The 15,990-nt window shown below is 42.1% G+C and overlaps 1 protein-coding gene across 1 annotated transcript; it reads left to right on the top strand.

Annotated features, from left to right (window-relative positions):
- Positions 1-1,283: 1,283 nt before the first annotated feature.
- On the top strand, positions 1,284-5,003 carry LOC311134357 (acidic mammalian chitinase-like; the record flags this gene model as incomplete). The annotated part of the gene is made up of 9 exons (XM_084168008.1): positions 1,284-1,516; positions 1,722-1,778; positions 2,629-2,794; positions 3,018-3,142; positions 3,300-3,423; positions 3,751-3,933; positions 4,059-4,175; positions 4,375-4,507; positions 4,741-5,003. The coding sequence occupies exons 1-9, from the start codon at positions 1,326-1,328 to the stop codon at positions 5,001-5,003; spliced, it is 1,359 nt and encodes a 452-aa protein (XP_084024134.1). The 5' UTR covers positions 1,284-1,325.
- Between the last annotated feature and the right edge of the window lie 10,987 nt (positions 5,004-15,990).

Below are 15,990 nucleotides of genomic sequence, written 5' to 3'. Positions count from 1 at the left end.
TGTTCCTTGTTAGTGTTAATTATGTGTCCTATAAGTTCTCTTGGGTTTTGTCATGTGTTGTGTGTAATTGTTCGTTGTCAACGTGGGATGCTAGTTCATTTATTCTCTCGGCATTGTTTTGTAGAGAGTTCCGCACAGTGTGCGCTTTTGTACTGTTACCGGTGTGCGTAAAGTTCGCTTGCCTGCCGGGTTGTATTTAGCCGTGTTGGCTTGTTCTTTTGTTGTCTTCACTAAAGACGTTAGTACGAAGCCTCTGTGTGTCCTGCGCTTGATTCCACACCACATCTATGCTCAACCTTGACAATCTGTCTTGTTTTGCCTTTCTCAGCTGAGAACTGTACATTACCTGGCATGCACCTGCCATAAATAAATCTCCACCCAGTCCAGACCCTTCTGTAGTTATCTTATCTGATCGTATTGCAATAATTGTATCAACCCCCCCTCCCCTTTGGTCACATGGATAAACTATATAAAAAGACAGACCAAACTTCATCATTGGTTCTTTCATCGTTGAAATTCCCAAGGTAAGCTTGGAAGGAAACTCACAACTGAGAGCTGACAGTTTCCTCCGTCATATTTGGACCAATGATTCATTGTGTAATTTGATGAATCAACCTTTGATGTTAGTTGCTATTTTGTTTTAGTTGCTAGACACTTTTGCTTTTAATGCTATTGCTAAATTAGTTTACTAAAGATTCTAAGTATCTAAATGTACTAATGAGAGTCAGTGAATGAACACATATAATGCTATTATTTCAATAGTATAGAACATTTTGTTTAGGACAGTACCATGCACAGTGCAGTTGGTCAGGTTAATTTATATAATGGGGAGATCGATATTAGTGGTGGGTACTTTAATGTTGTGCTGTAGTGAGCAGGTAAATGTTTGATGTTTGACACCTTGCATCAGTTCCATGCTGGCATAACCCACTGTAAATACCAACTGTAATCACTAATATCAGATTCAAGATTAATTGATGAAAATCTCTCTCTCTCTCTTTCTCTCTTTGTCTCGTATCAAACAGAAGTTAAGATGTCTAAGCTGACAATCTTAGCAGGTGACTACATACAACTCATCCACAGTTTACATCAGGCACAATCACTGCCCTTTGACATAAATGTTTTTTTGGCTATTTACACAGACATTTGCTTTGCCTTTCAAAACTGCACTATTACATCAGTGCAGATAAAAGTTATCCTAGTGAGTTACTTATGTATTGACCTCTCTCTCTCTCTCTCTCTCGCTCTCTCTAGGCTTGTGCCTTGTGTTGTGCCAGTTGGGCGCTTCCAACTCAGTTTCCACCGCAGCTGCAGCCTCTCCCAAGATGGTGTGCTACTTCACCAATTGGTCTCAGTACAGACCAGACAAAGGGAAGTACAAGCCTGAGAACGTGGACCCCCACCTGTGCACTCACCTGATCTACGCTTTCTCCATCATCAACAGCCGCAACGAGCTGGTCACCTACGAGTGGAACGATGACGTCCTCTACAAGTCCTTCAACGCCTTGAAGAACAAGTAAGTGGCTCGCTTCACAACTTATTAGTGTTGGTGTTGAATGAGGAACTTAGTTTCCCAATTGTCCAGGGATATTTCATTGGTGTTGTTATTAATTTCTCTGAACTGGAGCTTGTTTTAAACAGAGGCTTAGATTTTCAAATTTACTTATGTCCAAAGTTGCTGAATAATCTCAAACCCGCCTTTCTTTGCCGTCTCTCTGCAGGAACCCTCATCTTAAGACTCTGCTGGCTGTCGGAGGATGGAACTTCGGTTCTTCCCAGTAAGTACTTTCCTTAGTCATGCCACAGGGCTATGAAACACACCATACATTTGGCTTAAACACCCATACTTAGGTTTAGAGTACATCTTCAACTGTACCTACTGTATCGTAGTGTTTGGCGGAAAGGGCGGCAAACCGAAGGGTTGCTAGTTCGAATCCCCGAGCCAACAAGATTAAATATCTGTCGATGTGCCCTTGGGCAAGGCACCTAACCCTAATTGCGCCAGGTTTTCTGTTAATAATGGCAGACCCTGGTTGTGACCCCACTCCCTGAGGGTGTTTCAAGAAGAGTTGGGATATGCAAAAAACACATTTCCAATTCACACATGCATAGTAATACACATGTGTACATGTGTGAAATAGCTGAATTTACGTTGTCTGGATGTGTGTTAACTATACTAGGGGACCTGAAATCACACATTTATCATGTTTTACAAGCACAGTGAAGATAAGATGCTGTTCAAAGTGCTTTTGACGAAGGACAACACCACACGTTTGTGTTGTCAAGACAACTTTCATCATGACTACCAGTACTATATGACTACTGATATCTGTACTAATTTACTTTTAGCACACTTTAGCAACCATGGTGTATTATATTATGGCATTGTGATAAAACCTTGATCCTCTCTCAGGTGTTCCATCATAGTGTTCTAGTAGTAAACTGAGTTAACCCAGAACTAAAATCTCACGTAATTCTGTCAGATGCTCGATTTATGTTTACGTAGTCGGTCCATGAGAGATTAGCTAGTAGTGTATCTGTGGAAGTAGTACAGTAGTAGGTAGTATTTAGAAACCATATGGTGTATTGTAATACAGCCTTATGATAAAACTTTCTTCCTCACCTCAGGTTCTCCATCATGGTGAGCAATGCTGCCAACCGTAAGACATTCATCCAGTCGTCCATCAGCTTCCTGAGGACTCATGGCTTTGACGGGCTGGACCTGGACTGGGAGTACCCTGGATCCCGAGGGAGCCCCCCAGAGGACAAGAAGAGGTTCACTCTGCTCTGCCAGGTGAATGTGGCTCCTCCACTACACTTATTAGTCAATGGAAACAATGTAGATAATGGTTTGGATTTATATAGTGCTATTCCAAGCATTCAAAAGGCATTACAAAATACTGGGGGCAAACTACTAATATATTTTCCCAAGCTCGTATGGTTTCCCATAATACATCTTTACTGTGTATCTCCAACCCTTTCTGACCCATGATGCTTTGTGTGTGTACGTTTTACAGGAGCTTGTGGCTGCCTACGCAGCTGAGGCCAAGTCCACCGGCTATGCCCAGCTCATGCTAACCGCTGCCGTGTCCGCTGGAAAGGGAACCATCGACTCTGGATATGAGATTGCCGAGATCGCCAAGTGAGTCTAGCGGCCATTTTGAATATGAATGTTTCCTGCAGAGAGGTCCATCAGTTTAAATAGTAAGCTCTTTAGCTTTAGAAACAGCTTCCAGGTGCGATTTCTGTTCTCAATAGTTATAGTTTGTGTGTCAACTTGTGTGTGTGTGTGTCTCCAGGTCTCTAGACTTCATCAACGTGATGACCTACGACTTCCACGGAACTTGGGAGCGATTCACTGGACACAACAGCCCACTCTACCAAGGAGCTCATGACAAGGGAGACCTTATCTTCTTCAACACTGTAAGGAAAGATTCCACACAGACTGACAGAATGTTTATCAGTGTGTATAATGATACTTTTGGAGTGACTAAACCTGTAGAAGGAAGAAAGTAGTACGTTTAAAACCCTTCTCATTCCAACCATCTTCATAAAGACGTGGGTACGCAGACTTACGAGCCACTGCTGCCCCTCATGATGATTTCGGTTTTTTTTGTGTTCCCCACCCCCATCAAAGTTGCTCATCCCTGTTCTACCACAATAAATGCCCTAGCACTGCTGAAGTGCTATATTTCTCACCTCTCTCCCCATCCCCCACTCTATCCCTCCACCCCTTTCTTTCTCTCTCAGGACTACGCCATGAAGTACTGGAGAGACAATGGCACCCCAGTGGAGAAGCTGAACATGGGCTTCGCCTCCTATGGTCGTACCTTCCGCCTGACATCATCTGACAGCAGTGTTGGAGCACCAGCTAGTGGCCCCGCCTCCGCCGGGCCCTACACCCGCGAGGCTGGCTTCTGGGCCTACTATGAGGTGAGAGCTGGGGGCCAAAATATTGAAACACTCAGGATCAAAATGTTAAGCAAAGTTAGATATTTGTTTTTCATTGTTATTCCAAGAATGCTGTATAAAATCTCCCGTTTCATGTGTTTGTTCAGATCTGCACATTTGTGAAGGGCACAACAGTTGAGATGATTGCAGACCAGATGGTTCCTTACGCCTACAAGGGCAATGAGTGGGTTGGCTTTGACAACAGGCAGAGCTACGAGACCAAGGTCATTTTCAACTCAACATTTACCATGATACTAATTTAGATAAGAAGACATTCTTGCCCAGTCATTAAAGTAGTCAACAAAGTATATGGGACGATACTTAAGGTTTGTGAAAACTTGGGTGACATAGCCTCTAAACATATACCCTTTCTCTCTCTGTCTTTGTCTCGCTACCTTTCTCTGTTCTCATTCGATCGAACAGGTCCGCTACATGAAGGAAAACAAGTTTGGCGGTGCCTTCGTCTGGGCCCTGGATCTTGATGACTTCGCCAACCAGTTCTGCAACGAGGGTAACCACCCTCTGCTGGGACATCTGCGCAACCTTCTTGACATCGGTAAGTCTGATGTTTCAGTGAAGGAAGAAAGAAACTTGATATTCCAAAACTAAACTAAAATGTAATCTGAAGTGAACCAACTACTGGACCAGATTATCCCACTGTGTGAAGGGTGCCACTATGATAAATGCAGTCAGATTAAATAATGTCCAGATTTTTCATCACTGTTTCATCACCTCAGCTCTGTCTCTCATGGTAAAGTCCTCTCTCCTTTTCTATTTCCTCCCATCCAGAGCTGCCCCCTCTGCCCCCTACCACCACCCCCAAACCTGGCTCAGTCACCACCACACACCCCACCACTACACACCCCACCACCACACGCCCCACCACCCACGCCCCTGGGACCGGCTTCTGCAACGGCAAGCCTGATGGCATCTACGCCAACCCAGAGGACAACAACTCCTTCTACATGTGCGCTGGTGGCATCACTAGCCTCAGGAAATGTGGCAGCGGCACCATCTTCGACGAAAGCTGCATGTGCTGTGTGTGGCCTTGAGCGTGTTGTGAAGGAGTGAGGGTGTGAATTTATGATTTATGATTTTAATTTGGATCCCCATTAGCTGTTGAAGAAAAAGCAGCTATTCTTCCTGGGGTCCATTAGCATCATTAATGCTACAGCTTCAAGTGTTACTGTGGTGCTAAAAAAGGTTTTGGGTAAGAATGATTTCTGTGGACAATGATTGAGATTCATTTAGTTGAGATTTGCATTTTAGTTTAGAATAGAAGCATTTAAATAAAAAATATTTTTCCTGCTTTATCTTGTTGTATTTTTCCTATGCTTTACATGGTTTTTAAGACTTTTCATTCTTACCCTGAAATATATATTACCTTGAGGCTAAGTTTTTTAACATTACACCTTCGTGTAGCGATACTTCTACAAACCAAAAGCCATTTAACTATATTCTCTCTATTCTATTTGAATATCTGTATCTTTTCCCCTTTATTTACTGACTCCTCATCAAATGGCAGGTGAAAATACTCCGGTGATACAATACGGTATTATTATTACTGGGGTTTAGTAATACAAAAAAACATAGAAATCACAATACAGGAGCCTATATTGCTACTGGCACATGACAATGTAAAAGGGGAGTGAAAAAGTGTGGAAAACACCTTTAAGTTAAATAAAAGGGTGTTGAAATACACATCCACTATCTTTGGGGATGGGGCTGTGAATTAGATACAGTACAATACAAATGTTGAAATTCCTCATATAACCAAAACATTCAAGAAAAACATCCCACAGAGATTATTTTTTTTAACCACTCCAGTCTCTGAAACGCACATACAGTGGGGAAAAAAGTATTTAGTCAGCCACCAATTGTGCAAGTTCTCCCACTTAAAAAGATGAAGAGAGGCCTGTAATTTTCATCATAGGTACACGTGAACTATGACAGACAAATTGAGGAAAAAAAATCCAGAAGATCACATTGTAGGATTTTTTATGAATTTATTTGCAAATTATGGTGGAAAATAAGTATTTGGTCACCTACAAACAAGCAAGATTTCTGGCTCTCACAGACCTGTAACTTCTTCTTTAAGAGGCTCCTCTGTCCTCCACTCGTTACCTGTATTAATGGCACCTGTTTGAACTTATTATCAGTATAAAAGATACCTGTCCACAACCTCAAACAGTCACACTCCAAACTGAATCTGCAATAGGTAAGCAGCTTGGTTTGAAGAAATCAACTGTGGGAGCAATTATTAGGAAATGGAAGACGTACAAGACCACTGATAATCTCCCTCGATCTGGGGCTCCACGCAAGATCTCACCCCGTGGGGTCAAAATGATCACAAGAACTGTGAGCAAAAATCCCAGAACCACACGGGGGGACCTAGTGAATGACCTGCAGAGAGCTGGGACCAAAGTAACAAAGCCTACCATCAGTAACACACTACGCCGCCAGGGACTCAAATCCTGCAGTGCAAGACGTGTCCCCCTGCTTAAGCCAGTACATGTCCAGGCCCGTCTGAAGTTTGCTAGAGTGCATTTGGATGATCCAGAAGAGGATTGTGAGAATGTCATATGGTCAGATGAAACCAAAATATAACTTTTTGGTAAAAACTCAACTCGTCGTGTTTGGAGGACAAAGAATGCTGAGTTGCATCCAAAGAACACCATACCTACTGTGAAGCATGGGGGTGGAAACATCATGCTTTGGGGCTGTTTTTCTGCAAAGGGACCAGGACGACTGATCCGTGTAAAGGAAAGAATGAATGGGGCCATGTATCATGAGATTTTGAGTGAAAACCTTCTTCCATCAGCAAGGGCATTGAAGATGAAACGTGGCTGGGTCTTTCAGCATGACAATGATCCCAAACACACCGCCCGGGCAACGAAGGAGTGGCTTCGTAAGAAGCATTTCAAGGTCCTGGAGTGGCCTAGCCAGTCTCCAGATCTCAACCTCCATAGAAAATCTTTGGAGGGAGTTGAAAGTCCGTGTTGCCCATCGACATCCCAAAACATCACTGCTCTAGAGGAGATCTGCATGGAGGAATGGGCCAAAATACCAGCAACAGTGTGTGAAAACCTTGTGAAGACTTACAGAAAACGTTTGACCTGTGTCATTGCCAACAAAGGGTATATAACAAAGTATTGATACACTTTTGTTATTGACCAAATACTTATTTTCCAACATAATTTGCAAATAAATGTAGTAAAAATCCTACAATGTGATTTTCTGGAGAAAAAAAAATCTAATTTTGTCTGTCATAGTTGACGTGTACCTATGATGAAAATTACAGGCTCTCATCTTTTTAAGTGGGAGAACTTGCACAATTGGTGGCTGACTAAATACTTTTTTTCCCCACTGTACACACAGCAGTATAAAATAATAGCCAAGTTGAGTGAGCTCAACTGTGAATGGTCCTTTCGCACCAAAAAATAGTGTCAAGGGAAGCCAGTTTGGATTTGGCTTCACTCCAATCACATGACATCGAGAACAAAACGTCATTGACAGAATAAAACTTGAATTGTTGCGTCTCGTTGTGTAGTTGTCCTCCGGTGGCTAGCTAGCTAGCTAAAATTGGCCCTTTACTAAATTAGCCATGGATGGAGATAGGGATTTGGACTTTCACTCAATTCTCCATACTGGCCAATGATTTTAAAGGTGATTCTGATCCAACCAAAAATTCATACATTGTGCCCCTGGCCTGAGAGGATGGAAGTTCAACATGTAGCTAGATGTAGTAGGCTAATGTTAACTAGCTGGCCTGCCGCATTGTTGCCCATGAAAGGAAGTTAGGCTAGCGAGCAAGCATTTTATCCAGGTAGCCTAGGACAACAAAATATAAAAGTGTGTACTGTATGACAGAGTCATAGACTGTTTCATCAACATGAAAGAGAGGAGGATAGCATTCGCGTTTCTCTAGAAGTAGGGTGAGTCAACATGTTCTTTTCGACTTGCACACACACACACACACACAGAAATCAGAAACATGGACAGCCACATCATATTTAGCTCACACTGATTAGACTAAATCGTTTTTGGTATATTTTAGTTGTCACTGTATTAGACTAAGCATAGGTGATTTGATGATGAAAAAATGAAATAAAATGTATGCACTTACTAACTGTAAGTCGCTCTGGATAAGAGCGTCTGCTAAAATGACCAAAAAAAAATGATGTTGAAGTTGAAATGGTGCTAGAATAGTGGAGGCAGCTCCTGTCTTCTTTGCGGCTTGTGGTATCTCTCTGTGGTTCTAAATAAAGAGCTGTATAGTAGTCCGAACATTTTGGAAACATTAACTTGCTGTTTTGTACGTGCAATATGCTTTGTGGACTTCACCAGACAGAGGTTGCTCTCCGGTTTTGTGATGAAACAAAGGTGTGATTGAATTTATTCTACCACTGTGTCTTCTTATTGTCTCGGCCTTAGGCCTATATATCACGGTCGCAAGGCACATGAACTAAAGGGGTTATAGAGCAAACAACGCATTTATCACACATACAGTATCTTCTGCTTTGATAGTATAGATGGGTTAGCTGAGATCATCACATAAATGATGTGCACGCCTCAAAGGAGCAGTAGGCCGTGTGTTGTTGTGATTCTGGATGGCCAGATAGCTAGCAACAATGACAAGAAACTGCCATGTGGGGAATCGTAAGTAGCTTGTTTCAGCTAGTTTTACCTGGTTTTTGATACCATGTCTTGTTTTGAGGTGTTTTGAGTGATGCTAATATGGCAAAAAAATTGCTAGCTAGTTAACCAACAACTGTAATGATGTATTTGAAAGAAAAAAAGTGCTCATTGTACAACTTCATTTATGTTTTTAATAAACATTGAAGAGGAAAAATAGTTTACATCTGGTCAACAATCGAATCAAACCCAATCTATTTTGCCCCATAGTTGCGCACGCTTCGGTTTTGTTTCTAAACAACCAACCCGTCTATATATACGGTATATTATGAATAATATAAAGTATATAAAAGACAATTACTTTTTTCAAATCCAATGTATTTTCCACGTTGATTCCATGTCACAATACGTTGAAGTTGAGACAACGTTGATTCAAGCCCAGTGAGACATCATATAATGCTCTATATGAATGCTCCAGTTTAGTATACATCCACATCACCTGAATGCTCTGGGTTAGTGTGCACACTCATGGCTGTCTTATTGCATGTACACTACATGACCAAAAGTATGTGGACACCTGCTCGTTGAACATCTCATTCCAAAATTATGGGCATAAATATGGAGTTGGTTCCCCCTTTGCTGCTATAACAGCCTCCACTCTTCTGCGAAGTCTTTCCACTAGATGTTGGATCATTGCTCCGGGGACTTGCTTCCATTCAGCCACAAGAGCATTAGTGAGGTCGGCCACTGATGTTGTGCGATTAGGCCTGGCTCCCAGTCGGCGTTCCAATTCATCCTAAAGGTGTTCGAGGGGGTTGAGGTCGGGCTCTGTGCAGGCCAGTCAAGTTCTTACACACCGATCTCAACAAAAATTTCTGTATGAACCTCGCTTTGTGCACGTGGGCATTGTCATGCTGAAACAGGAAAGGGCCTTCCCCAAACTGTTGCCTCAAAGTTGGAAGCACAGACTCGTCTAGAATGTCATTGTATGCTGTAGCGTTAAGATTTCTCTTAACTGAAACTAAGGGGCCTAGTTGTCCGTCGGACTGCCAGATGGTGAAGCGTGATTCATCACTCCAGAGAATGCGTTTCCACTGCTCCAGACTCCAATTTCGGCGAGCTTTACACCACTCCAGCCGACGCTTGGCATTGCACGTGGTGATCTTAGGCTTGTGTGCGGCTGCTCGGCCATGGAAACCCATTTAATGAAGCTCCCGACTAACAGTTCTTCTGCTGACGTTGTTTCCAGAAGCAATTGGAACTCGGAAGGGAGTGTTGCAACAGATTATTTTTACGCGCTACGCGCTTCAGCACTCGGCGGTCCCTTTCTGTGAGCTTGTGTGGCCTACCACTTTGTGGCTGTAATAATGTTATGTCATAGTATCGTGGGGGACAGGTTAGAGTTACTAGATAAGTGGTTAGGAGACAGAAAGTCTACATTCCATTATGTCAAAGGAGATTACTGATGTTTAGGATAGCATGAGTGATGGGCAGGATAGTGACTTGGGGTAAGAGTGATGAACATCAAAGTCAGGGAGTGCCCATGGAGACTTGCCAGATGTATGCCAGGAAGAGGGTAATAGAGGGTATATAAGGTAGAGTGTTTCCTTTGTTCAAGTTAGTTCGTAACACCAAGGGGCAAAGCTCTGGTCATTGTTGTAACGAACCCGGTACCGATCATTAAACATTTGCATTAACTGTTTACAAAATGTCTAAGTATATCCTTGCATTCTTGATTCTTTGATACCCGAGAAACTCATCATAACAGCGGCTGAGCTGTTGTTGCTCCTAGATGTTTCCACTTCACAATAACAGCACTTACAGTTGACCAGGGCAGCTCACCATGGCAGCTCTAGCAGGCCAGAAATTTGGCAAACTGACTTGTTGGAAAGTTGGCATATCATGACGGTGCCACTTTGAAAGTCACTGAGGTCTTCAGTAAGGCCATTCTACTGCCAATGTTTGTCTATGGAGATTGCATGACTGTGTGCTCGATTTTATACACCTGTCAACAACGGGTGTGGCTGAAATAGCCTAATCCACTAATTTGAAGGGGTGTCCACATGCTTTTTTATATATAGTGTGTCACTTTACTTGGACTAAGAAAATACACTTAATGACACTGTCAAGAAGCATTATGACCATCACAATCATATAAGCCAGATAGGCCTATCACGTACATGCCCATGTATCAGTCATCAGTCAAAAACAGGGTGCCTTGTCCTGCTCCTGAAATCTGCTCCTGCATTCATCCCAGTCATCAGCAACAGAGCATTGGGGTAGGTGCATGTCTGACATCAATGTGTGTGCAATTACAATGATAATTTAATATGGTCAATAAATAAAAATCTATAACATAAACATACTGTTGACACATAGGCATAATGTAATGGAATGTTTTGCCTTGTGTGGTAGGTTTTGTGGGTTTTGACACTCTTATTTAGGTGTCATAACCAGCCATAAAATAACTACCGTGGTAAGTTTTGTGGGTTTTACACTCTTATGTAGCTGTCATAACCAGACATAAAACAACGCATTATATGTCACAACAGGTCTAAATATATGTGTCATGACAGTGTTATGACCATATTAAAACAAGTTACGAGAAGTTATGTCACCTGTTATGACATATTATGACATGGTTATGACTGTGTCATTGTATTTTTTGTATTTTTACATAAAATACATACAGTGTCATAACGTGTTATGACGCTGGGTGTCAAGTAAAGTGTTACCAAAATGGTACTATGGTGATTTACCTCTCAGCTACAGAAGAGGCAAACCTCTCTTTGGCCCTATACAGTGCAGGGTGAGACAGCTTTTTAGACAAGAATAGAACAGGAAATGATTGGTAGGGATTACAAGTAGTTCAACGACCATCAAGCCCGACGTCAATGAACGTTTTATTAAGTACTAGCTCAAATTCAGTGAAATCTCTTTGGTTTTAAAAACACATCACCAAAAAAAAGTGCTGCATGAATCTCCTCAATCACATCTGGATTTATCACTTTGACTTACAGTATGTCATACATTTTTGCTAACCCTAAGGGCTGCACAGCCCTGATCATGACCTTCTGCCTTAGTTGGGGTTGTCACACGTAAATCACCTGCTGCATCCCAAATGGCTCCCTATTCCCTATATAGTGCACTACTTTTGACTATGGCCCAAAGTAGTGCACTACTGTATATAGGGAATAGGGTGCCATTTGGTACGAAGCCACATGCAGTTTTCTCATGGCTGCTTGATTGGGTCCCACGATTGTCTGTGTGACAGGTGTCTGAAGACTGAAAAATATTAAAAAATATGCTACTGGCTGTGTTTCTACTGACTGCGTTTCTACTGACTGTGTTTCTACTGACTGTGTTTCTACTGACTGCGTTTCTAAGGACTGTGTTTCTACTGTCTGTGTTTCTACTGACTTGTCCTACTGACTGTTTTTCTATTGACTGTGTTTCTACTGACTGTGTTTCTACCGTCTTGTCCTACTGACTGTGTTTCTACTGACTTGTCCTACTGACTGTGTTTCTACTGACTGTGTTTCTAAAGACTGTGTTTCTACTGTCTATGTTTCTAAGGACTGTGTTTCTACTGACTGTGTTTCTACTGACTGTTTCTAAAGACTGTGTTTAGTACTGATTGTGTTTCTAAAGACTGTGTTTCTACTGTCTATGTTTCTAAAGACTGTGTTTCTACTGACTGTGTTTCTACTGACTGTGTTTCTTTTGACTGTGTTTCTGCTGACTGTGTTTCTACTGACTGTGTTTCTACTGACTGTGTTTCTAAGGACTGTGTTTCTGAAGACTGTGTTTCTACTGTCTATGTTTCTAAGGACTGTGTTTCTACTGACTGTGTTTCAACTGACTGTGTTTCTGCTGACTGTGTTTCTGCTGACTGTGTTTCTACCGTGTTTCTACTGACTGTGTTTCTACTGACTGTGTTTCTGCTGTCTGTGTTTCTGCTGTCTGTGTTTCTGCTGACTGTGTTTCTACTGTCTGTGTTTCTACTGTCTGTGTTTCTACTGACTGTGTTTCCACTGTCTGTGTTTCTACTGAAGGGTCTTGTTCTACTGACTGTGTTGTAAGCCAGAGAGAGACGTCAAAACCAGTTGAGGAAGATTACAGTGTGTATGTGTGTGTGTGATATTGTAATTGCTCAACAATAAGTACATGTCACACACACACACAAAAGTGGCTGCAGAAAAAGTGACAAACATTTTCAACACCAATCCCTGGGATTTGGGAATTGACAATACTTTCCTGACATTCTTAAGCCAAAACTCCCTGGATAATTTGAACAAGCAGTCCCATGAGCAGAAACTGGAATAATGCAGCTACACACCAGCTTGGACTAAGGACCTTGTGAGCAAACTAGGAGGACTCACCACTGTACCAAAGGTAGCAGGCTTCGGGGCTTGAGCAATATCTATAGTGATAGATATAGTCATGGTTGCCTTCAAGACCCTGACCCCCCTATTAAGCAACGCAGGCATTATGCGCAATGTGTTTGCAGATGAGGCGTCTACTGTGCGCGATGTCATCAAGGAAGGCCTGAAGAGACAGACGATAAACATGCATGATGTGGCAAAGATTAAGAGTGACATCAAGCACGGGGAACGCAAACTTAGTTTGCGCTGACGCAACTGAAGAACTCCATGCTGGTAGATGGCCACATGAACACTCCTTCTCTCAAGAGCTGGATCAACGGAGCGGCCTTCCATGTCCAGATGCCTATTCACCTGGCTCGACTGGAGGATGTGATGGCTACACAGCGCAAGCAGCTATCTCAACCTACCAGAACCACCTGGAAGAGATTCTCATTAAGTAAATTTTTCTAATGGATGTCAATTCGTTTGGATCTTTTGTTTCACTGTGCTCATCATTGTCTGTCCTGTGCAGCTATTTAATACATCAATGCAACAATGTTATCATCACTGGCCAGTGATAAACTCTCACTCCGCAACTTTCCCCAACAGTTCATTTTGGCCTAGGCTTATTTTACAATCAGCAATTAGGAAGAGCAAGCCTTCTTCTCTCCATGAAAAGGCTATTAGGCCTAGTATAAAAAATAAATCTCCTATAGATTTTGTAGCCTTTCCTGGGATTTCAGGAGAAGAGGAATAGCGGCGAGTCTTGCGTCCGAAGTAGTCTATTGCGCACAGGAATAGCTGGATGAGGCTAGAGTTGTGTAGCCGAATAAGCTAAATATTAGCTAGATATTAGGCAACTCATTAGCTAAATATTAGGGCTATAAATATTTACCTGTCAAGTGTAAGAAAAACTGTTTGATTATGAAATGGTAGATCTGTGCATTCCTCCAGGCTGCACTCTGTAGCAGTCGGTCAAGCAAAGCTCCACTATTGATTAGAAAATAACATTATTCTACATAGACTACAACAACACAGTGCAATGAGGAAAGTATTATTGTTATTAAGTGAGTACACAATTATTGTTTTGGGTTGTAAACTGCAGTGATGTAGGCCAACTAGAAATTTGGTAGGCTATATTTTATTGTATTTTATTATGATCCCCATTAGCTGTGGCAATTGCAGCAGCTACTCTTCCTGGGGTCCACACAAAACATGAAACATGACATAATACAGAACATTAATAGACAAGAACAGCTCAAAGACAGAACTGCATACATTTAAAGCGTCACACATAGCTGGTGGGTAAGTGTGTGTGTGTGTCAGTGCTGTGTGTAAGTTGACTCTGCAAACAATTAGGAATTTAACACACTAATGCTTCTTGTATTAAAACAAAAAGTTACTTTTAGCCAAGAGAGACTGGCATGTATAGTATTGATATTAGAGTGAAGAGCAAGACAATAGCCACTTACTTCCTGTTTTGAATCCTTCATGCCGAAATAACTGCATAAAAATCTAATCATATTGTATTTGTCACATGAGCCGAATACAACAGGTGTTGACTTTACCGTGAAATGCCATTCCCAACGATGCAAATAAAAATAGTAACACAAGAGGAATAAAATAAAATACACAAGAATGGAGCTATATGCAGGGAGTACCATACAGCCTAGGCCTGATTATGCAACCATTTGCATTAGTTATGGGTCTATTCTCCACAGAGTACAAGGTCCAGAAAGATATACTGAGCAAAAATATTAACGCAAACATGTAAAGTGTTGGTCCCATGTTTCATGAGCTGAAATAAAAGATCCCAGAATTGTTCCATATGCATAGAAAAGCTTATTTCTCTCAAATGTTGTGCACAAATTTGTTTACATCCCTGTTAGTGAGCATTTCTCCTTTGCCAAGATAATCCATCCACCTGACAGGTGTGGCATATCAAGAAGCTGATTAAACAGCATGATCATTACACAGGTGCACATTGTGCTGGGGAGAATAAAAGGTCACTCTAAAAGTTTTGAGGGAGCGTGCAACTGGCATGCTGACTGCAGGAATGTCCAACAGAGCTGTTGCCAGATAACTGAATTAGCATTTCTCTTCCGTAAGCCACCTCCAACGTCGTTTTAGAGAATTTGTCAGTATGTCCAACTGGCCGCACAACCGCAGACCACTTGTAAAAAGATAATCAAGGACATCAACCACCCGAGCCACTGCCTGTTCTCCCCGCTATTATCCAGAAGGCGAGGTCAGTACAGATGCATCAAAGCTGGGACCAAGAGACTGAAAAACAGCTTCTATCTCAAGGCCATCAGACTGTTAAATAGTCATCACTAGCACATTAGAGGCTGCTGCTGCCGATTGAAATCACTGGCCACTTTAAGAAATGGAACACTAGTCACTTTAATAATGTTTACATGTCTTGCATTACTCATCTCATATGTATATACCGTATTCTATAATGTTCTACTGTATCTTAGTCCATGCCGCTCTGTCATTGCTCGTCCATATATGTATATATTCTTAATTCCATTCCTTATTTAGATTTGTGTGTATTGGGTATATGTTGTGAAATTGTTAGATATTACTGCACTGTCGGAGCTAGAAGCACAAGCATTTCGCTACACCCGCAATAACATCTGCTAAACACGTGTATGTGACAAATAAAATTTGATTTGATTTGAAACCATGCCAGCCCAGGACCTCAACGTCCAGCTTTTTCACATGCGGGATCGTCTGAGACAAGCTACCTGGACAGCTGATGAAATTGTGGGTATGCACAAGTGAAGAATTTCTGCACCAACTGTCAGAAACCGTCTCAGGGAAGCTCACCTGCGTGCTCGTCGTCCTCACCAGAGTCTTGACCTGACTGCAGTTCGGCGTTGTAACCAACTTCAGTGGGCAAATGCTCACCTTCGATGACCACTGGCACGCTGGAGAAGTGTGCTCTACACAGATAAATCCCGATTTCAACTGTACCGGGCAGATGGCAAACAGCATGCATGGCGTCGTGTGGGCGAGCGGTTTGCTGATGTCAACA

The sequence above is a fragment of the Coregonus lavaretus genome, assembly GCF_964263955.1.
Source record: "Coregonus lavaretus genome assembly, chromosome: 8".
Classification (NCBI taxonomy): Eukaryota; Metazoa; Chordata; class Actinopteri; order Salmoniformes; family Salmonidae; genus Coregonus; species Coregonus lavaretus.
This window is presented reverse-complemented; position numbering and strand designations above follow the sequence as displayed.